The 23,891-nt window shown below is 36.8% G+C and overlaps 1 protein-coding gene across 1 annotated transcript in view; it reads right to left on the bottom strand.

The window, feature by feature from the left end:
- The window catches only part of LOC107749808 (neuropilin-2-like), an 80,803-nt gene that overhangs the window by 8,336 nt on the left and 48,576 nt on the right, over window positions 1-23,891 (bottom strand). The window contains exons 8-15 of the mRNA XM_016565024.1: window positions 17,183-17,327; window positions 16,468-16,817; window positions 15,348-15,492; window positions 12,486-12,569; window positions 11,525-11,686; window positions 8,397-8,656; window positions 5,692-5,785; window positions 3,020-3,052 (exon numbers count right to left, since the gene is read on the bottom strand). Coding sequence (XP_016420510.1) covers window positions 3,020-3,052; window positions 5,692-5,785; window positions 8,397-8,656; window positions 11,525-11,686; window positions 12,486-12,569; window positions 15,348-15,492; window positions 16,468-16,817; window positions 17,183-17,327 — 1,273 coding nt within the window. The remainder of the gene's footprint in view (window positions 1-3,019; window positions 3,053-5,691; window positions 5,786-8,396; window positions 8,657-11,524; window positions 11,687-12,485; window positions 12,570-15,347; window positions 15,493-16,467; window positions 16,818-17,182; window positions 17,328-23,891) is intronic.

Below are 23,891 nucleotides of genomic sequence, written 5' to 3'. Positions count from 1 at the left end.
ATGCGCGTTAAATATCGCATGCGATTTATCGTGCAGCCCTAGAGTGAATGCAGTGCTGTTATGTAACGTGTTTTCAAATAGGCACCTGAGTCAGACTCCAAGCATGTTGCAAATAAACACTGCCCCGTTCTAGTCCTGGGGAGTGGGAATGTCGTACTATAAATCATTCTGGATTTTTTTGCATGCTGGATTTTGGGACAAGTGGCTCTCCAGGACTACTTAAAGGCCAAACCATTATGTTTTAGGGGTACATTGGGGCTGCATTCAAAACAAGAGGCTGTTTTGCCAAGCAGAGGCACATGCATTCTGTTCTCCCTCAGTTTGGTCTTCTGGTTCTTGCAGAATGCTGACAGATAACTGATCACAGCAGGAGTTTTTAATAGGGCTGGGCATCGCCAACTTCGTCAATACATCTTGATGCACCACCATATCAGAAATAGATCACAACTGAGATTGAGAGAGACCCAATGTGACTGTGTGAAAGACTGATGATGTGGAATCGTTTTTGCATTCTCGCTTCAATTTTGTCAAGCATGCCATGTTTTAAATTATTATGACATGCATTTGTGTGTAACTTCAGTAAAGTGGCTCAAAAGGGCAATAAATGTGTAACTTTTTCACCACTGATATTTGATCGTTTTAGTGGGTTGAAATTTTGTAATATGATGATCACTGATTATTGTAGATTGAACTATAAGAATTATACGAATGCACACATAACTAACTAAACTAAAAAATAAATAATTAAGTTAAATAAATACACAAAAAATACATAAATTAATGCATTTAAAAAGATAATAAATAAATAATGATTGAAGTTAAATAAGTTAAAAAAGTAAAATATAAAATAAAAGAAAAGAAAATATAACATCGATATATGGAACTAAAGTACAGATGCAATATCTTTGGGGAAAAAGTCACTATAGATTTATGGCTAAATATGCATACATTCAGTTTAATTACAACCATTAAACCACCTAGTGTAACACTCCATGAGTTGTAATAGGCAAATTTTCAGACCAACCACAACGCTACTGGATGAGTTCAGCTGCTCTAAAAAGCCAACGTGAAGCACCACATGTTGACTTTAAATTGAAACAGCTTTGAGCAATTTCTGACACACTGAAAATAAAAACAACCCTACATCTCGACGAAAACAACCAAAATAGTAACAAATATTACGATCACACAACAAGTGGAAGCAGAGGTTCTTGTCAGCTCTGCTTTGTCTATCTCACAGATTAGTAAGCACCGTGTGAGAAGTGAACATTCGAGAAAAGAATGACACAAAAAAAAAAAAAAACTGTTCTCCAGGGACTCCAACGAGACATACCCTGAGTCTCTGATGCAATGCTGCCATCTGAGCAGAACCCGGCACAGGCAGACATCTTGTTATGCTATATTCAGCCACGGAGCATGACTGAGCCACTCATTAGGGAGAGCGACTTGGCTCTGCCTGTGTCTTTTATTGACACTCATTTCACAAAAGAAAGTGGAGGTGCTAATATGCCGGTAGCTTGTTTGGGTATTCCTGCCAATGAAAGAATCCAAGTTTTTAAATAATACAATTTTGTAATAAAAAGAAATGGAGTGCCAAATATAAAAAAAGAAAAACATCATACTGCTTCGGCGTCCAGTGTTGGACTGCAGTCCTGTCTATGTGTCCATACACACTGACAAATACTCAGTTCTCAAGGGATCCTACACCTTTCTCACAATTCCCATGCCTTTTCTAGTCGTTTGTGATTACAGATAAGGATTTTTCCTTAGAAAAAATCATTAGACTGATGATTAGATTTTTTCTGTCAGGTACCAATTTTTTAAATGAATGCATTCTAGAAACATACAGGTGACTGCTTTTCTTCAACAGTTCTATAAAGAAGTAATTTATAGCTGTCCATGTTATATCTAAAATAAAAAATTTTGACACAAGGATCAGCAGAGTGCAGGATCAGCTATTCATAAAAATAAAATGTGTGTTTTAGAGTTCAAATGTCTCCAATAAAACAAAAACAGGCATGCATTTACATATTAACCTATTTTCCTTTTTTTCTAGCATCATTTGCCATCCAATGAGTCACAAAAGAGTTCCTTTAGCAGATAGATGTATATTCATTATATAAATGTTCAACATTTTCTATAGACTACGAATATAGTATAAGTTTCTTTAAAAATGTTTGGTAACACTTTAGTTTAGGGACCAGTTGTCACTATTAACTAGTTGCTTATTAGCATGCACATTACTAGCATATTGGCTGTTTATTAGTACTTATAAAGCACATACTAATGCCTTATATTTTAGACAGCATTTTAGATCCCTTAATCTTACCCCATACTACCTTACTAACTATTAATAAGCAGTTTATTGAGGCAGTAGTCGTAGTTAATAGTTAAAAGTGAGAATTCGTCCACAAACTAAAGTCTAACCAAATGGTTAAACCCTAAAATATGTCCAAGGTTTTCCATAGGAATGTGCAAGTGTTAGCATGGCTGAATGGAGAAGATGCCTCAAAAATAGACTGACAGGATACCCATCTGGTTTGGACTGCTACGAATAGCCAATGACATCAAACGATACAATATTGACACAACCTCAATGAGTTTTGAGAGCTATGACAGAAGGGATGATGTTCAGCGAATAATGACTGGAATATTTCATGCAAGAAAGAAAGTCATACAATTTTGAAGCGACATGAAGCTGCATTTTCTGTTATTTCTGAGGAACTATTCCTTGAATGCCAAATTGTGTCACATTGTGGCAGATCAGCCTCATGGGTTCAACAGCCAGCTGACAGCCCATGTTTGAGCATCTTTCCCAACTGGGACCTTAAATATGTCAAAAACAGATTGGTCACCTCAAATAACCGACCCAACCCCAGGCTCCTCAACTCGCTGCACAAATACCGCATGCTAGGAAGTAAAACGAACCCTAGATCATCGCTGTAAACAATAACTGCTGAGCAGGGCAGAAAGCAGGAAGTGCAAACATTCACACCCGAGGCAGAGAGTTTAAACTCACCGGTCATGTCTGGAGGGAACGCGGCAAAAGGCTCTAGATGAGGAAGAGAAAGATGGGGAGAGGCAGAGAAAGGGAGAAAGACAAACAGAATAAAATGTTAATCTGCAATGTGAGGTCAACGGTGGGGTACATCCATGCATTACTGTATCACATGCTGATGACTCTGAAAACATGCACTGAATTTCATAAAATTATGAATAACCTACATCAGAGACCACACAGGAAATCAATCTAAAGATGGTTCCTGAAATATTTAACCCTCAAATCAAAAGAAAACAGGACCATGAATATATATTATTAAATATATAAAATATATTACCGAGAAACGCCACTTAAAAAAAAAAAAAGGGCTGATTGCCATGCATTATTCTCCACATATAGCGCGATCTGAACCCTAAACACGTTTTGTCAAAAAAGCCGGTTTTGTCCACTTTCAAGGCATCACGAGTTCACGTTTTACTGCAAAAGCCGACAAGCGCCCTTGTTGTTTTTGAAAAAAAATGAGCTGATTGCTGTGCATTATTCTCCACATATCTGAAACCCTAAACACGTTTTGTCAAAAAAGCCGGTTTTGTCCACTTTCAAGGCATCACGAGTTCACGTTTTACTGCAAAAGCCGACAAGCGCCCTTGTTGTTTTTGAACAGAACCCGATAAATCCATTTTAGCGAATCAGCGCACTGTATTCAGGTCAGGTGACAAGGCTACTTTCACTTTGAAAAGACGTGCTAACTGAGAGGAGTTTCGTCAAAGCTGACTAAAAGTGATCGAGGATGGATAATTTCGACGAACTTGATGAACCTGTGATATTTTCTTCAGGGCGAAAAAGGAAAATAAAAGCTGAAACGTTTTCACAGAACCTTGCAAAAGCAGCGCGTTACAATGGTGAGGGAAAAGCTCCGTGTATTGCGTGTAACGTAATCATATCCATACAGTTTATGAGCACAACAACAACAACAACGTTTGTCAGGCATCTACATTGTCATCTGAGGAGATTACAAAGATTAAACGAGTGGGCTTTTTTTAACTCTAAAACATGAAATGCGGAGTTATCTGCTTTTGCCAAAAAAACGACTGTTGGAGTTATCTGCTTTTGTTATAAAACAAACTTTTAATATGTAAAAAAAAAAAAAGAATACTTTCAATGAACTTTAATTTAGTAAATTACCTGTATTTGTTTAAGTTATTATTACTTAATCAAAACAACCCAACTGCAGTTTGATTGATATTACTTGGAATGCGCAATAAAAAACGTGATTTCTGAAAAAAAAGTTATCCGTTTTTGCAAATGAACTCTTCAAATACTACCATGATGTACAAAAGATTGACTTTTTCAAAAAAAAAAAAAATTAATCAAACATTCTACTTTTTTTTTTGTTTTTGTTTTTTTACAAATGAATACAATAATGTTCAGTAATCACAGTATGTATCACTTTTACTTTCACTGAATAATTTTAAATGGTCCTTCTGTTGCTAATGAATTTTTAAAAGTATAAATATTGCATGAGGTGCTTAATGGTCATGAAAATAATGTAACAATGCAAAATATCTTGATTTTCCTTGATTTTCTGGAATGAGTTATGACCTGGACATGTTCTTAACAGGTTTTGAGATTCAGCCAGATGCTGTTTCCAAATGCTATTACTTAAAAGCATTTTTTCCTTCAGCTAAATTATCTGTCCTGAACCCCCCTTCAGTGTTCAGATAAGGCATTTTGATTCTCAGTTTGTTGGTACAGAAGCGTGTTTTCAAGATGTTTTCATGTTGTGAAGGTTTTGTTTTGGGGAGCGAACATGGAGGGACAGAGAAGATTGCTTGAATTCTTGAAACACAAACAATTAGAAAAAGACGAGAAACTATCGTGGGGGCCAGCGGCTTGGGGATCTCTTTTTGGCGGGAACTGCGAGTCCAACTGCACGGGTCGATAAGAACTCTCCCAGCATGCTTTTGGAAGAATCACAGCAGGCGCATGGTGGAACACGAGCTCAGAAGGCTTCCAATTTTTGGATTCGAAATGAACCACCAAGTCCCGTAGTCTCGGAGTGAGCCAAAAATGACTAAATCAGGGTTTCCAGTTATGGACTGGGAATCGTAGCAGCGGCGAGCACATGGTCACATTCTGATGTCTTTAAGACCATAAACCACAAAGCTTCTGTGCGAGATCCATCCTCAAAAAGCTCGGGCTATCAGCTAATTCCATTAAAAATCTCTGTTTACAAACATGGAAGGAGAAGCGCAAAGGAAATAATGAAACATAGATTAGCATCGGGGCCCAGGGGCATTTGTGGCCTAGATTTGATTCTACATTTTGCACTTGATGGCAAACAACGAGCCGCAGTATTTTTTATGTGTGTCATCCTTTCATGTTAATAAATTATATTTTGAGAAGCTCTTTGAGATAGTGGCTGTGATGGCTAAGGTTTGATCACAGTAAATAGAGAGGTTTACTGTATGGAGTGAGATTCTCAACGAATTATGGTGAAATGGTGGAACTGGAATATGGCCGCCTGTAATGAAGAGATAAAGGTGAACTTCACAGGAAACCAGAAAGAGCGTGGCAGGGAGAAACATCTGGTCGAGATAATGCAAGGCTTTTGCTTAAATTGTTGCTATGAATGACAACTAAAGGACAAACCTAATGATGGAAGAAAAAGATTAAACGTGCACACTTACGAGTACACTCCTCCAGTGGTGTGTTCACACTCATGTGGATGTTATCGATCCAGATGTGGCCTTTGGTACCCTCAAAAAATCCTTCGATTACCACCTGTGATGAAATATGAGAACATAGTCAAATGTCTCCATGATTTCTGACAGGCTGTCAAGTAAACAATTAATGATGATTCAAATGAGTAATCATTTGGGCTGTCAATAGATTCAAGTAAATATCATGCTTTGGTGTTTTTAAAGTGATGTTCACTAATATATTTCTGTCACATTTTACCTCACAAATCGAAAGAAATTATGTTGTGCATAAAGAAAATGAAGCCTATTTGGGGACCTTAAAGATTTTGGTAGTGAGACATTATCTCAGTTTATTTTTTAATTGTTTGAATTTCCATTATAGTTTCATATGATTCTCATTAGATCCTCATTTTCAACTTTTTTAAAGTACAAAAAAAACCTTTATCATTATATTAACAACTACAAAAGCAGTGCAACAATTATTATAAATACTTTACAGTAGACAAAAGTGTTGTGTATATTTGAATAAAAATACACAAAATAGACTATTTCTTGTGAATTTGGGATGAAATGTATGAGATTGACTCGATTAATCTCACATTTTGAACACCACTATAAAAGTTTATTTTGCTTTCTCAAAACCAAAACATACTTTTCTTGTGATCTCAAGTTAAGTTATTTTGCTTACAACAACAAAGAGAGAAAATAAGAAAGAAAACAAGACCAGCGACATGATCTTCAAGGAAAAAGTTAGTTGAACATGGCAGTCAATCTGATAAAACTAGTTCACTAGAAGCTTGGTGAAGAAAATTTCAACAGCAACATACAGTTAATAATAGTTAATAATATAATTGACTATAATTGGATGCGAAATACTTAAACCTACCAATATCCGTCACTATGACTTGTTGTTCGAGGACAAAATTACGTTTTAGTCACATAACATCAGTTAATGGAAATGCAATCATTTCGCAGTCGTTTTTTTATTGACATTTATAAAATATCGCAAAAGTTTTGCGCAAATCTATAATGAAAACCAGGCAAATTATATTGCGCAAGGAAAAAATAACGTTTTAGCAACCTAACATCAGTTAATGGAAATGCGGTCATTTCGCAGTAGTTTTTTAATTGACATTTATAAAATATCGCAAAAGTTTTGCGCAAATCTATAATGAAGACGAGGCAAATGATATTGCGCGAGGAAAAAATTACGTTTTAGTCACATAACATCAGTTAATGGAAATGCGGTCATTTCGCAGTAGTTTTTTTTATTGACATTTATAAAATATCGCAAAAGTTTTGCGCAAATCTATAATGAAGACGAGGCAAATGATATTGCGCGAGGAAAAAATTACGTTTTAGTCACATAACATCAGTTAATGGAAATGCGGTCATTTCGCAGTAGTTTTTTTTATTGACATTTATAAAATATCGCAAAAGTTTTGCGCAAATCTATAATGAAGACGAGGCAAATGATATTGCGCGAGGAAAAAATTACGTTTTAGTCACATAACATCAGTTAATGGAAATGCGGTCATTTCGCAGTAGTTTTTTTTATTGACATTTATAAAATATCGCAAAAGTTTTGCGCAAATCTATAATGAAGACGAGGCAAATGATATTGCGCGAGGAAAAAATTACGTTTTAGTCACATAACATCAGTTAATGGAAATGCGGTCATTTCGCAGTAGTTTTTTTTATTGACATTTATAAAATATCGCAAAAGTTTTGCGCAAATCTATAATGAAGACGAGGCAAATGATATTGCGCGAGGAAAAAATTACGTTTTAGTCACATAACATCAGTTAATGGAAATGCGGTCATTTCGCAGTAGTTTTTTTTATTGACATTTATAAAATATCGCAAAAGTTTTGCGCAAATCTATAATGAAGACGAGGCAAATGATATTGCGCGAGGAAAAAATTACGTTTTAGTCACATAACATCAGTTAATGGAAATGCGGTCATTTCGCAGTAGTTTTTTTTATTGACATTTATAAAATATCGCAAAAGTTTTGCGCAAATCTATAATGAAGACGAGGCAAATGATATTGCGCGAGGAAAAAATTACGTTTTAGTCACATAACATCAGTTAATGGAAATGCGGTCATTTCGCAGTAGTTTTTTTTATTGACATTTATAAAATATCGCAAAAGTTTTGCGCAAATCTATAATGAAGACGAGGCAAATGATATTGCGCGAGGAAAAAATTACGTTTTAGTCACATAACATCAGTTAATGGAAATGCGGTCATTTCGCAGTAGTTTTTTTTATTGACATTTATAAAATATCGCAAAAGTTTTGCGCAAATCTATAATGAAAACCAGGCAAATTATATTGCACGAGGAAAAAATTATGTTTTAGTCACATAACATCAGTTAATGGATCAGTAGTGTTTTTTAATTGACATTTATAAAATATCGCAAAAGTTTTGCACAAATCTATAATGAAAACCAGGCAAATTATATTGCGCGAGGAAAAAATTACGTTTTAGTCACATAACATCAGTTAATGGAAATGCGGTCATTTCGCAGTAGTTTTTTAATTGACATTTATAAAATATCGCAAAAGTTTTGCGCAAATCTATAATGAAAACCAGGCAAATGATATTGTAAGGTTTACCAACACTATTTACCATACATTACATTTTTAATATAATCCCATTTTACTGTATATCTTGTCTAATCTGCTTACCTGAAATGCATTAGGAGATCGAGGTATGATGGTCCGTCCTTCTTTCCAGATGGGCTCCTGGTCTCCACGGAGGGACCAGAGCAGGGTTTCCTCTTGGTGTTTGTTCTGCAGCAGGACCCTCAGGGTTCCCTGATCCTCCAGCTGATAGGAGAACATCAGGCAGAGAGGTCCGGTGTCGGGATCCACACTGGGACTGAACAGCCGGGCTTTCTGGCCTTGCGTCTCAGGACTGGCCTCAATGTACAGGTAGTTTCCCAAACCTGTGAGAGAACAGACACAGCAAGGCCTATCACACAGAGCGACAGATTAAAATGTTGCAGCCTTTTGGTTAGTCGCATGTAATCTTGTTCATTCCCTGCTGGGCAAAAAGTGCCATTCAGCACATGACATTTTAACAGTCTTGTTTGTGTCACCGTGGGTCCAACCTATCAAACAGCCAGTGAGCACTTTCTCAACCCAAACTGTGTTTCCAAGCAACACGTTTCTCTTGTCCCACCCGTCAAAAGTCATGCGGTGTGATTATACGGAAAAGTCAAGTGTGTCATTGTGGGAAAAGTCAAGCACTTCGTCATTAGTGTCGTTCGTGAGCGACGGTAGCCCACTACTCTACTGTAGGCACTTTAGGTGACGGCAGGTGTCTGTTTGCTAAGCCGAGAGTGAAAGAGCCTTAAGTGGGAGCAAGGCACGACCCCCACAGTGAAGAAGGAGTGGAGAGACAGGTGCACACTCTTTTATCTCTCTATATATTTGTGAATAATCTTTCCAGACGTTTCAAGGTCAAAAGGATCTCGAAAAAAGCTCATGTGGTGGCATCTCTCTGAGCCATCCGATTGGATGAGGAGGAGACATGTGACCTATTGGAGTCTTCAAAATTTTGAGAACTGTCAGAAAGCGCCTATAACACCTTGCAGCTGTCGGCATGGCTTGTTAAGTCTTTCAGAGAGAGCATTTAAAATATTCCAAGGCAATGAATTTAAAATAGGTTTAGGATAACAATCCCCTTAACTTCACTGGGAATGCATATATGAGGAGATGTGAAGGGGTGGGGAGCGAATATCTTTAATTTATGTGAAAAAAAAAACCTTTTTGATCGTAAGTACTATATTTATAAGGGGAAACGAATAATGATCTCTTGAAAGAGGCTTTAAGTACATGGAAGTCTATGCAAAAATCCGCCTGGAAGGCAGGTGGAGGACTGGAATACATGGTTGGAAATGCAGTTTTCCACAAGAATCTGCACCTCTGAAGTCTGAAAAGGTTTTTTGAAATTCCAGAAAGGAGGCCTGGGAAATTGCGATGCTTCTTACACTTTTAAATGGTTTTGGAACAAAATAAATCATTAAACAATATTGCTTAGCACCATCTACAACACATATAAAATTATATGATATATAATGATGTACACTACCGTTCAAAAGTTTGGGGTTAGTATAATTTTTTATTATTTTTTTTTAATAAAAATTATACGTGTATTCAGCAAGAATGCATTTAATTGGTCAAAGGTGACAGTGAAGACATTAATAATGTTACAGAAAGATTTCTCAAATAAATGTTGTTCTTGTGTTCACAAAAAATATTACACGGCTCTCCTGTTTTTAACATGGATAATAATAAAAAATATTTCTTGATCAGCAAATTAAATTTCTAAAAGATCATGTGACAATAAATTAAATTTCAAAATATTTTAAATTAGAAAAAAAGTGTTTTTAATTGTAATAATATTTCACAATATAACAGTTTTTAAAATATTTTGATCAAATAAATGCAGCCTTACTGAGCGTAAGAAACTTCAGAAACATTTAAAAAATCTTGCCAACCACCAAACTTTCAAAACAGCAGTGTATAATTGAAAATATACCAGAAATGTCAAATCTACAGTATAAGCTCTAAATTCTGACAGAATGAGCCGCATTTGAAACTGCTGTAAAACAGCCAAAATATGCAAACCAGTGGCAGTGACCTCACATCAATTGAATTCTATATTAATGTTTGGCAAAATTAGACAGCCTACAGTTATAGTACTATGCCAAATAATTATTTATTGTGTTTATTGTAAATAATTAATGTAATTATTTATTGAACAATGCCATCCCAATCATATTGCTGTTGCTGCCTTTTTATAAAAGCAATATGTCAGTCGAGACCAAGCGTTACAATGATTTTTGCGTTACATGTCAACACTTGACTCTTAAATGTGGTGAAATGACTGCAACACATGCCCTCGAGTGTCATGTGAAATAGTAACCTATTTTACTTTCATAGTCTGATGCATTTCAGAATAAAACTAAATAATAATGAAGAAAAAAATGAAAAATGTGGAATTAAGCCAAACTCGAAAACTACAAGGGAGGCTGATGCAATGTTAAAAGCAAAGTTTTGCATGACATCATTTCTTTCTTTCACAGTCATTCACCAGAAAGGTGTATTGGAACGTAAATCTTGCTTTCATATTGATGAATATGTAGTAATCTGCAGCCCACAGACTCCCAGCTTTCAATCAAACAATGATTGTTATTTCTGTCTTCACTGCCATGCTTTGTTCCTGGTGTACGCTTCTAACTGGGATGTGTCATGGGATAGAAATAGAGGGAGTGTGACAGTGTTCGGGAGGGAGAAAGGAGGAGAGAAAGCATGCCGAGCATTCATCCTGTTTTCCTCTTCTAGATCTCATGCCAGTGGCTGACATGTGGAAAGCAAACCGCCGTGTACAGAGGGAATGAGGTCACAGGAGTTTAGGAGAACACGTACTGAAGTTAGAAAACTAAAAGGCTGTTCTGGAAACAGTCAAGGTGCATTTCATCTGGGTGAGGTGTTAAAATGATTATGGGAAACTGATTTGGAGTTAGAATTAAGTCATATTACATGAAGAACAGGGCACAAGATACCCTGCTGAGTTTACACTGGCATCAGTTTCGATGTGGGTCCCGGCTGGTTTATGCTGGTTAGTACCGGTTTGGTGCAAGTCAAGATGTTCCCTCCCAAAACTTTGCCAACATGATCTTTTATGGAAAAGCTGGTTGAATTTTGGCGTAAAAAATGCCATATTTAAAAACAATGCTATATTATATATAAATAACAATATAAACAAAAAAGGGATGAATTAATTATAAGTAATGTGTAATACTCACTGTTTGAGCACATGGAGAGATCTTGACTCTGACCCAAGGCAGTGCTTTTACTAGAACTGTGTAGCGCCCAGCTGAGGTCAGAATCCGGGTCAAGGGTCCAACCACACAATCCTTGCTCAAAATCACACAGACCTTTGTGAGACGGCAGGGCAGCGCTGGTAACTGACAGATAGAGTACTGGCATCAGTTTCGATGTGGGTCCCGGCTGGTTTATGCTGGTTAGTACCGGTTTGGTGCAAGTCAAGATGTTCCCTCCCAAAACTTTGCCAACATGATCTTTTATGGAAAAGCTGGTTGAATTTTGGCGTAAAAAATGCCATATTTAAAAACAATGCTATATTATATATAAATAACAATATAAACAAAAAAGGGATGAATTAATTATAAGTAATTATAATTTATTTAAATATAATTATGATTATTAATATAATGATGAACTAATTATATACATCAATACATTCGCATTAATATTCATCAACCCTGGCAAAACATTGGAAGGCTAACGGCACTTTAAACTAAACTGAGTTTTGACCTTTGACTTCAGCTGCATCAATGTGCAAAAATATAAAATATCACAACAACTCTGCCAAAGAAGCCACGGAAAATGCTGATAGTGTAACTTATGTTAAAGGGATATGGATATTTATTGAACAAAAAAGTGGTATAAAGTGCTTACAGGTCACATGCACATATTTATGTTGTTTTGAAATATTATATTGCTCCATGTATACACAAGCACTTCACTTAAGCAAACTTTCCCTTGTGAAAATACATTGGTGCGTTATTGGTAGACTGATTAGTTTCCATTTCACATATGCATGCAACAATAACCCAAATGCGGCTGATTTCTGGAGGTTTAATGTGTTTGTGAAATGTATACAGGCTTAAATTATGTATTGTAAAAAAACTAAATAAATAAATAAAAATTATGCATACATTTTGTGATTAGATCTAAACCAACCTGGACTGGGTTTCTGCATTGTGCTGGTTTCTACAGTGGAGGCTTGAGTTGGTTTGGATGTCTCTACAGCTGGTGTGGAGGTTTCTGCAGAGGAAACACATAATTAACAATCTTATCTTAACCCAGACCAGAATGCATTTCCATTCAAACAAATCTCTTTTTCTTTCCATTTCAAATGAGATTCCCTTTCATTTTAATTATGCAGCCAGCCATGAGTCAGATACTCATAAATTAAATCATAAAGCTCCAATCTCTGAATTTATGCCAGCGCAGAGGCGAACATAAACTATGTGCACAGTATGCAATCCTGTGCAAAACTATAATTTTGTCCCCATATAGCCTGCAGGTTTTTGCATCTGTCTTAAATGATGACATCAGACTGATGGATGGCGTTGCTTTAGGGAGAAAAACCAGACAAGCCATGGGGTGTTGAATGAAAACAACACATGTATACATACATGCATACTATAAAAAAATAAAAACAATTTAGCTATTTAAAACCTCTTAACTGTCACCCGTCCCCTCTGTGGGACGCCTAAGTTTACTTCACTATATTACAATGAAATCCTAATCTAATCATGACAAACTTTATATCGTTGGAAAGGTCTAAGACTCCTAAATAGATATTTTAAAAATTATGTAGGAAAAGTAATAGATTAATTTATGACAAGAGTGCACCTCAAAAATCTACATCATAACAGGAGTTCTGACCTTTGTCACAAAAAGACTTCTTCGTTGCCTTTTTCTCTATCATAGATGATTTCTATGATTTAGAAATCATCAGAAATTATATATCAACTGAAAACGTAAAATCTCAAAATTCATCCTTTGAAAACCATTTTAAAATCAGACATTGCATTACCATGAAAATGGTACATCAAAATCATGTTACAAAATGTTTTCATTCATGAATTATAAAAATGTAAGTTTGGATAGTGCACTTTCACGTCTATGTTCAAAAATGTGAGTGACAGTTAAGGGGTTAAAAAAAAGTGCAAACGATTAATTTTACTATGAACTGTAGGTACCAAAATGCCTCATATAATGCCTGAAATATTTTCACCTAAAACAAGAACAAACATAATCTGTCAACAGAGTAATTAAAGAATAAAATTACTGTTACCAAAAAGAATTTTCAATATTTTTCTAATTAAATTTTTTTGTAATTTTCTGCCAGGACATCATTCTCTAAATTACGGTGATTTTGTTTAACTCAACACAACACAATGCAATGTGCAATTCAAAATATGGATAAAACACCTTTGAAAAATCAATACAGACAAATCCTTCATATTAACAGTACATTGGGCCCTATTTTTATAGTAATTTCCTAGAGTGAAGGTTATTGCTGTTTCAAAATGGCTGTGTATGTTATCCGTCTCTTTAAAGAATACGTGTAACTGTACACCTCACCGCAGGCTGCAGTTGCCTTAATGTGATTAAGACTAGCGGGAAGATCATTGCCTCCAGTGTGTGTGCATGTCTGAGTGTGTTGGAAGTAATGGGAAGTAAGGCAAAGAAATGAAAGCATATTATTGATAGCTGTAATCTGTCTTCCATCCATTCCATTCAGCTCCCCCTTTCTCAGCTCATATCCATATCATTCTCTTCTCTCTCCCTCTACTCTTGTCCTGTCATTTCTGCTTTCATCATATTCCCACCCTTTCTACAGGAAAGCTGTCACGTCGTTCTCCAAAGACCCTGATTCAGCAAAAAATAATAAATCAATAATAAAAAAAAAATAGATATATAAATAAATAAATAACAGAGCCTCAATTATGCATAAAGCTTTCCTGCATATTTCAGCCTGCCAATCACAGCTTGGCAAGGCAGCAGAGAGCAATAGTGCATGCTGGGAAAATAAATAGCTGCCTTTGGGACCCCATAATTTACCTCAGATTCATGCAATGTACTATATATTATATACGTTTGATCGCTCCATGATGACCAAAGCATATAAAACCCGAAGAACTGAAAATGGCTGAGATAAAATACAAAAAGATAGATTAATTATCTGATACTACACTAGTCAACATTTGAAGTGGATCACAGCCTTTCATCAAAGTTGTCCTAAAACCTAAAAGTGTGTCACTGTGTTTAAATAAATTAATACTTTTAGTCAGCAAGGATGCATTAAACTGATCAAACATGAAAGAATGTAACAAAAGATTTCTAATTCAAATAAATGCTGTTCTTCTGAACTTTCTATTCATCAAATAATCCTTGGAAAAAAAAGTATTATGGTTTCCACAAACATATTAATCTGCACAACAGTTTTCAACACGGATAATACAATGAAATGTTTCTTGAGCTGCAATCAGCATATTAGAAGGTGACACTGAAGACTGGAGTAATGATGCTGAAAATTCAGTTCTGCATCACAGAAATAAATTACATTTTAAAATATATTCAAGTAGAAAACAGATATTTTAGATTGTAATAATATTTCACTATATTACTGTTTTAAATGTGATCTTACTGACCCCTAACATTGGAACAATAGTGTATGCAGCACACACACAACTGAGACGTCACAGTAAAGCCTTACAAAATTCATCCAGCCTCCACCAATTTTTAATGGTTGTTTTCTCCTATCCAATTCGTTTAGAGACTATCCCTGTTTCCATGTTTATATTTTCTCTTCACATCAGTCTATCCATTTTCTTTTACTTCTCCCCACCAAAAATGACAAAAATAAAACATTGTACAAGCTGCAATAGCTTTCAGCTGACGGTGCGTTTCTGGGCAGCTGCTCAGTGTCAGTTGTATAAATTTCACCCTACAACTGGAACTGCCCAATCATCACCAAGTAATTCAGCTTATGATTTCACGATAGTGGTGTATTTGAGAGCCGTGTCCTACCTGGCAGGTTGCAGCCCAGGACTTCCATTCTCATTCCGATCCCTGCTGGAGACCAGCGCTCTGGATAGATGCGGATAAACTGTGCAGCCAGTTCCTCAAAACGCCTCAGCTCTGGGGTGTCATAGTGTGTGTTCCCCTCAAAAAGCTACAGAAAGAAACACACACACTGAATGCAGACATCTGAACAGGTATCGCAGGTGTCACAGGTGTGGTTAACCTGCTAGTAAAATAATTAGAATAGCATGTTTAGTTGGTAACTCTGACAATTCAATTGAGTTCCAAATGGCTTGATTTCCTACTGGAGTATACCAGAAAATGTTTTTTAGCTGATCATTTATGATGATTCATTGATCCAAGCTGGTCTAGATGATTGATCGATTGGACTTCCATCTAATGGACTTGGTTTTTGACCTTGTAGACCATCTTAATCAAGATGGTAAGGACTGGTAGCAACAAAACGGAACATGTCAACCATATTGGTGAAGATGTTTAGAGCTGTTCTTAGAACAGCAACAAACCACTTACAATATCATTCAAAACTTTGGTGTTGGTAAGATTTCTAATTGTTGTAAATAAGTCTCTTATGTCACCAAAGATGAATTTATTTAATGAAAAACATAGTAAAAAAAGAGCAATATTGTGAAATATTATTACAATTTCAAATAACTGCTTTCCTAGCCAAGCTGAATTTACAGCATCATTACTCCAGTCTATGTCACATGATTCTTCAGAAATCATGCTAATGTGCTGTTTTGCTGCTCAAGAAACATTTCTTATTATTATCAATGTTGAAAACAGTTGTGCTACTTAATCATTTTATAGAATCGGTGATACTTTATGTTTTTCACAATTCTTAGATGAATAGAAAGTTCAAAAGAACAGCATTTATTTGAAATAGAAATATTTAGTGACATTATAAATGTCTTTACTGTCACTTTTGAGCAATTTAATGCATCCTTGCTGAATAAAAGTATTACTTAAAATACTTTAAACAGTTTACCCCAAATTTAGTTTTACAGTTTCATACCAAATACAGTTTACCCCAATTTGAATGGTAGTGTATGTTTATAAAATAAGCATTCTGCATATGTTTATATTATGCTCTGGGCAAATTAAATACCTTGGGCATGCTAGTCTTGCTATCCATTACAAAGTTCCAGTCTTTCCCATTCAGGCTGTGTGCTAGACGGTACTTCCGAACGAAAGCCCGGTTCTCTGAGCTGGTTCCTCCTTCCCCGCTCCGTGCTCCTTGGGTTATCACTCCTCGCACTGTCTTGGGTGTCCCGAGGTCCACTTGTAGCCATTCTTCTCCAGCTATAGGCTGGGCAGGGCCGGGAAACCAACCTGATCTGCTGGCCACAAGACGTGCTGCTCCAGGAGCCCAGTGAAGGTCCCTCACCGAGGAGGCTGAGATCTGGGAATCAGGGAGGTGCCCGGACAGCATTCCCTGCAGCTCCGAACAAGGAGCGTCTGAGAGAAAAGAGAATGAGAGAGAAGAACACACTTACTTCAGCCTTCAAATGATGAAATGGTCATGTTGCAGGCACTGTTATCCAAAGTGTCTCACAGTATACTTAATACAGTTCTCTGAATAAAACTGATGTGTTTTTTTCTGCCTTGAGCTCCATATTCTTTTTTTTTTTTTTTTATGATTTTGTCCAAAGGTCCAAAAAAGGGTTCCAAAAATAAATACATACAAAATGCATGAATGTGCATCTTCAACAGAGGGGAACATTTTCAGTTTTTTTTTTAAACAGACAAGAGTTATATAAAGACCTCATAAATATACATTGTATGTTAAGATAAAAACAAACCATGTGACTATAAACACTCACCTGTAATTTGGCAGCCGTAAAGCTCAAAGCGTAGTGCAATGCCGTTATTCCAGATCTGTGGTCGAATACGAACAAACCGAGCCAGAACGGGCTGAGGAATACGATTCAAAACCACCTCAGATGGGTCAGTATTGGCATGGAAAATCTGCAAAAGAGAGAAAACACAGCACTAATTACACTTGCTGCAAAGCATCAACAAAACTATTCACTGGTTGTTGTTTTTTTTATTTAGGAGTGAACTTTTTTTCCCAAAGGAAACATGTTCTTTCATGCTACTCCTATTTAGATTTTTGTTTTTCTGCATGCAAAATAGTCAGGATAAATGAAAAGAAATATTATTCCTCCCTTTTAAAAGGTATTCAGTTGAAGGACATCTTAGTTCGATATGAGGTATAGCTCATAGATAGATAAAGGTGTGCAGTGATCATACTTGCATCTGGGCAGATGACAAAATCATAGCCATACATTAAAGAAGGGATCCGAGCCATATCCACCAGCTAGAACACCCTAGCAATGTCTTAACAACTGTTAGTTGCATAGAGTCACCCTACTTCAGTAATTTTTTTCCCAAAGACATCCCTTAAAACATGTTACAAATTAAAGGTGGGATCATTATAAAATTGCTGCGATAAAACACTCTGATCCACATACCTCAGAACCACAAGAGATCCTACAGTTTCTCTGTAAAGCGTGATAAGGGGTAGATTAAACTGAACACCAGTGAAAAATCTCTAAAGATAAGAGAGGAAGTTCCCATGTAGAGACAAATGGTTGACAGATAACTGAAATGTAAACCAATGTACCCTCAAAATGAGGAAAGCACATGCAGTTAGTAAGCTCGAGGTTTAAGTCACATAATTGTATTACAACAAGATATGAGCTATCAAAGCTGGAGAGAAATTATGACTGCATAGACATGCATTTAAAGAAGTAAACATTTCTAAAGCTAATGAAAGTAACTGCGCAACCGTCACAAGGATTTATTCAACAGTCCAATAAACAAGAAGTTAATATTGAGTAACTTGCATTTTTGACACAATATTGAAAGTTACTTAGTCTGTTTTTGTACCACCAACGAAAATACCTCCAAACAAAGTCACGGCAGAATCAGCCATCTGGTGTTTCTGAATGAATCAATGATTCAGATGATTCAGTGACTCACTCGAATTCAGTCCCTTCAATGACTCAATTCATGTTGATTTCCTGAATGTTTTTGAACTAACCGGATGAGTGCATTACTCAGTATTTTAATGACTCACTCATTATTAGGTTCTTTTGAATTAATTGGATGAGCGAATTATACAAAGACCCATTCGTAGGGTCTCGGAACTTGATTAAGTCCTAAATGAATCAGTGCTCCAGAATGAATTGGTTGAATGAATGACTCAGTGACTTCATAAAGCTATCTGGATTCATAAAGCTAGTGACTTGAACAGGTGACCGCATTTTTAAGACCAGTCACCTGTTTTCTTCATGAATTAATGACTGTTTTAAACAAAACGGTTCAGTAAATAATTAAATGACTCACTCATAAAGAATCCCTTGTTTCGTTACTGAACTAACAACAGTCATTTGAACTAACTGCATGAGCGCAATTAAAGAAAAGTCACTTTGAATTGGTTGAATGAATGATTCAATGACGCAAATGTGCTCTGTTCATGAATGATTTGCTGTAAATGATTTAACGGCTCATTTATAAAGGGAGACACTTGGTCGCAACCTACTGGCGCATTGATGTATACATAGGGCTTAAAAACAAATAGACAGGAGATTGTAACTTATGACTGTTAAAACGGTTGAAAACACATGACCTCGCACACACACACACACACATCCGTGTTCTTCCATCCATGTGGGAGGTTGAATGCTGGGTGTGTCTTAGCCAACCGAAAACATTCCTCACCTGAGATCAAGTGTAACAGAGGCCAAGATGGGCTGTAAAGGCTTTCCAAAGTGAACACAAACAGACACACAAGTATCCTGGCTTACTTACAAAGCTGCGACTATGACCGACACCATGAGGCAGTGAAACGGGCTGATTAAGTCAAGTGGCACTAGAAAAAGTAGTGGACTAGACGAAGACAAACAAAGAGTCTATTGAGCTCGTTTTCACCACCGTTAAATTTCCCCCATTCCTTTTATCCTCAAGGCCTAAACCTCATTCATCCCCATTGTTCGCCTCATCTTCTCTATCCAGTGGCCACAAGTCACGTTCAATCGAGAGTTACAGGCTCTGGGCAGAGCAATCCATATGGAAGAATCCCTTTTCTGTGCTATACGCTCAAGGCTACAAATGCTCTATCAACTCTGTGTGAGTGAGTGTGTGTGTGTGTGTGTGTATTCCCAGTAGGGGAATTCGGCACACTCACAAAGGACCACACTCATAATGATTCAATGATGCAGTGAAGGAAGGGTGGAGAGATGGGGGAAGGTTTTCTCGAACGCTTTTTTTTAAATGCTGATCTCGAATGTGTTGTGGCTGCTGAAGCCAGACAGACAGACAGTTGACTAGACGGATGACCCCTTTCCTGATGCTGCAATAGGTTCTTCCATCCATGTGGGAGGTTGAATGCTGGGTGTGTCTTAGCCAACCGAAAACATTCCTCACCTGAGATCAAGTGTAACAGAGGCCAAGATGGGCTGTAAATTCTTTCCAAAGTGAACACAAACAGACACACAAGTATCCTGGCTTACTTACAAAGCTGCGACTATGACCGACACCATGAGGCAGTGAAACGGGCTGATTAAGTCAAGTGGCACTAGAAAAAGTAGTGGACTAGACAAAGACAAACAAAGAGTCTATTGAGCTTGTTTTCACCACCGTTAAATTTCCCCCCATTCCTTTTATCCTCAAGGCCTAAACCTCATTCATCCCCATTGTTCGCCTCATCTTCTCTATCCAGTGGCCACAAGTCACGTTCAATCGAGAGTTACAGGCTCTGGGCAGAGCAATCCATATGGAAGAATCCCTTTTCTGTGCTATACGCTCAAGGCTACAAATGCTCTATCAACTCTGTGTGAGTGAGTGTGTGTGTGTGTGTGTGTATTCCCAGTAGGGGAATTCGGCACACTCACAAAGGACCACACTCATAATGATTCAATGATGCAGTGAAGGAAGGGTGGAGAGATGGGGGAAGGTTTTCTCGAACGCTTTTTTTTAAATGCTGATCTCGAATGTGTTGTGGCTGCTGAAGCCAGACAGACAGACAGTTGACTAGACGGATGACCCCTTTCCTGATGCTGCAATAGGACGCAGTCAGCCATCCAGCTCTGTGGCAAAACATTGTGGCAGTTCTGCAGAGTTCACGGATAACGATGGAAGAGAAGACAGAGGTTAAACGAAAGAGACAGGGATGAGGAGAACAGGGTCTGAGAGATGATAACATAGACCAATCAACAAGACTGAAAAAGCATGGGCGGAAAATATCAGAAATACCAGATGAATTGGAAAAATATGAGAAAAAAGGACTGGCCCACAATCAGAGTAAATGGAATATTTAATTTGACAGGAATTAACCCGAAGCTGAGCGGGATGGAAGTAGAGTCCATTCAGTGCAACTCATTCATTTCTGTGTAACCAAGCTGAAACAAAAACTGGTGTAGGATTTAGTTTGAAACAATTTTCATTTAGAAATTGCTAATACGTTACAAAAATAATACAAAAAAACATGGAATTTTGGGGTAAAAATTTTGGTAGTATTTTCATTTTATTTTTATACAAAAAATGTTTTATTCACAACTTTGAAAAATCACAGTGCATTCTTGCATAAATATATGCAACAATTTTTTTTTAAACTAATTTCAGAGTAAATTATTTGTATTTGAAACTCATTCATAAAATAATGTTTACGTACATTTTTGTTAATTATTTGTAACATCTGTACATTTGCATGTCAAATTTAATTGGTAATGGTTTGTAAACTAATAGTTACATTTATATAACACATCTGCATGAAAATGAATAAAATCATATTTTTTTTACATTATATGTGTAATTTCTTTGTATATAATTTGTAGACAAAAAATACACAAAAATTTATAGCAAATTTACACAAAAACTTAATTCTTTTGCAATTCATTAAAAACATTCTTACAATTTACATAACAAAATAATTTGAAAATGATCCATAAAACCAATTGTATGTACATTTCTGTGTAAATTATTCTTCAAGAATGAAGCTCTTATTTTTATGTAGTTAGGTATCTTTCTCTCGTTGAAACAATGTAGTTGCACACATTTTCCTTGCCAAAAAAAAGAAAGAAAGAAAGAATGGGTTGTAAAAATTAAATATGATCTAACCTCAATAAAGACTGACATAATGAACTGTATTTCCATTCTTACAAGCCTTGTTCTTTTCACATCAAATGGCATCTACTAAAGACTATTAATCACACAAGAATTAGGTGTAGATCAAACACAAGGAAAATAAATATGGTACAGTTTAAGAGCAGTCAAGGAAGGTCAGAGGTCGAATTGCTTATGGTTAATGCATTAAGGCTTTCTTCACCTGCAGAGATCAAAGATTCCATCAGTGGTTCAACTGCGATCTTTGACCCCTGTCAATAAGCCTAGTTACACAGTTCAAAGGTTAGTTTAGATTATAAAGAGGTCTGAGCAACACGTGATGTCTGACCAAGTCATCTTGAATAATGACCTTTTCCTGTACAATCAATCGAAGGCTATTTTTCTTACTTGATAATGGGAGATAATTTCTTTAGAACTGACCTTTAGCAATGGCTTAAAACTTTCTTTCTAGAGTAAGTTGTTGTATTTTTGCTGTGAAAAGGTTGTGCAATTTAGTGCACCAAATGATGAGTGCTAATGCTTTTGTATAGCCTAAAGACGTTTTTCATATTGAAATGACCAAATTTCAAATAACCTATAGAGCTATAAGCTGTTTAATCTTTAAGCTATTCAGTGTCGTAAACAAGACCAAAATCTGCCTGACAACAAGAGAGTTGGCAGCGGGGCGACCCACGATGGGATGGTCCCGCCCATCCAGCTGAAGTAGAGTGCTAGCTAGGGTAACTAAATAATTAAACCTGCCATGTTGTGTGTCTACGAGTGATAGATCATGAAATTATAAAGACCCTTTCCACTGTCCCTACAACGCTAGGAGGTGAAACCCTGCGTGGGTCCGTCTCCACCCCTGGGTCGGTCAGAACAGACAGTAGCGGTTTTTGGCACGGGCGAACCGGGCAGCCGGCATTTTTTCGTGATACATGGGGGCGGCACGAGCAGTTAAAAAAATTTTTAAAAATCCTCTGCGCCGCCGCCGCGAAGCGGTTTTCTATTATCATTTCACTGTGTGGGGAATTGCCAAATTGGCGCCCCTGCTTGCTGAGAAGGTGCCGTGCACAGAAGCTGTGTGAGAAGGGGAAAGGGGAGCGGGGCGCGGCGTGGGGGACAGTTCACCTCTGGGTCTCTCCCAAATGGAACGGACAGGGGGGGGGATCCACTGTATAGAGCAATACTGTAATGGAATTAGTGGGTTAAAGTCAGTCACACCTCGACTTTCTTCCAAATAACACACATTTCATTCATAATATTATAAATACAGGCCTATAGTTCCTGCACATTTTTGTTTTTCTGAATTGTGTGAAATGGCTAATAAAAATAGGTAATACAAAACGATTATGTGGTCACCAAGGTGAATTGGTTTAGTCTTGACTTCTGATCGTGAGTGACAGTGTTGGGGGGGGTGGGAAATCTGTTGATTGTCGAGTGCCAAATAAACACAGAGATGGACAGGAAAAGGTCAAAGCCATCAGGTGCCCAATTTAGAAAAAAAAAAAGAAAAGAAGAAGAGGAGAAACGAGCAAAAGATAAAGGTATGCAACTATGTTCTCTCTGTATGATTATTACGGTATCCATGTCATGAATGAAGGGCTAATGTTAATTGGTGGGTATAACTCTTAAGTTTGTTAGCCTTTTTGCTATGATGCTTGCTATGCTTATACAACAATAATTCGGTTTTAACTCAACAAACACGAGATCTAATTTCACCATAATATTGTGCTTTGCAACAAAACTGTTACAAGTTCAGTTATTATTTATTTCCATCAGTTGGGTTAACGTTAGGCCCTGTAATTAGCCAACGGAATTTTCAAATATGTGTAATTATAATTTAAATCGGACTACTTTTCAAATTGTATTTCATAAACCAACATCTCAGACGTTATGTCAAAACATTATGGGGTTTCAAATCAAAAAGACTTTCGGTTACAGAACAGGGCATTGATTTCATGTCCACTGTAGAGGACATCAGGACTTAAATCATGTTTATCAGGCATTTTGGGAGACACAACAAGTGAATATGGAAATAAATTATACATCAATATTCCAGCAGAGAGGAGCTTTTCAAAACTAAAGTTGATCAAGTCGTACCTGAGGTCAACCATGTCCCAGGAACGGCTCACTGGCCTTGCCGTCATCAGTATCAATCACTCAATAGGGGAGCAGATTTCATACGATGACATCATTGATGATTTTGCATCAAGGAAGGCCAGAAAGGTCAGGTTTTAGTTTTAGTTTGTGTTTTCTGTTCTTAGTGCAATAGTGTAATAATTAGATTCTCTTTAGTGTGTTTTCACATTTGTGTGATGAAGGAGTTGTGCCATTTAGAATATTTTTTCTATATTTTATTTGTATATTATTCTTAATAATAAGAATTATTAAGGGGCGCTCGAAGGGGGTCTCGCCCAGGGT

The sequence above is a fragment of the Sinocyclocheilus rhinocerous genome, unplaced genomic scaffold (assembly GCF_001515625.1).
Source record: "Sinocyclocheilus rhinocerous isolate Xijiao unplaced genomic scaffold, SAMN03320098_v1.1 scaffold1302, whole genome shotgun sequence".
Lineage (NCBI taxonomy): Eukaryota > Metazoa > Chordata > Actinopteri > Cypriniformes > Cyprinidae > Sinocyclocheilus > Sinocyclocheilus rhinocerous.
Note: the sequence above shows the minus strand (reverse complement) of the source record. Positions and strands in the feature narration are given on the sequence as shown.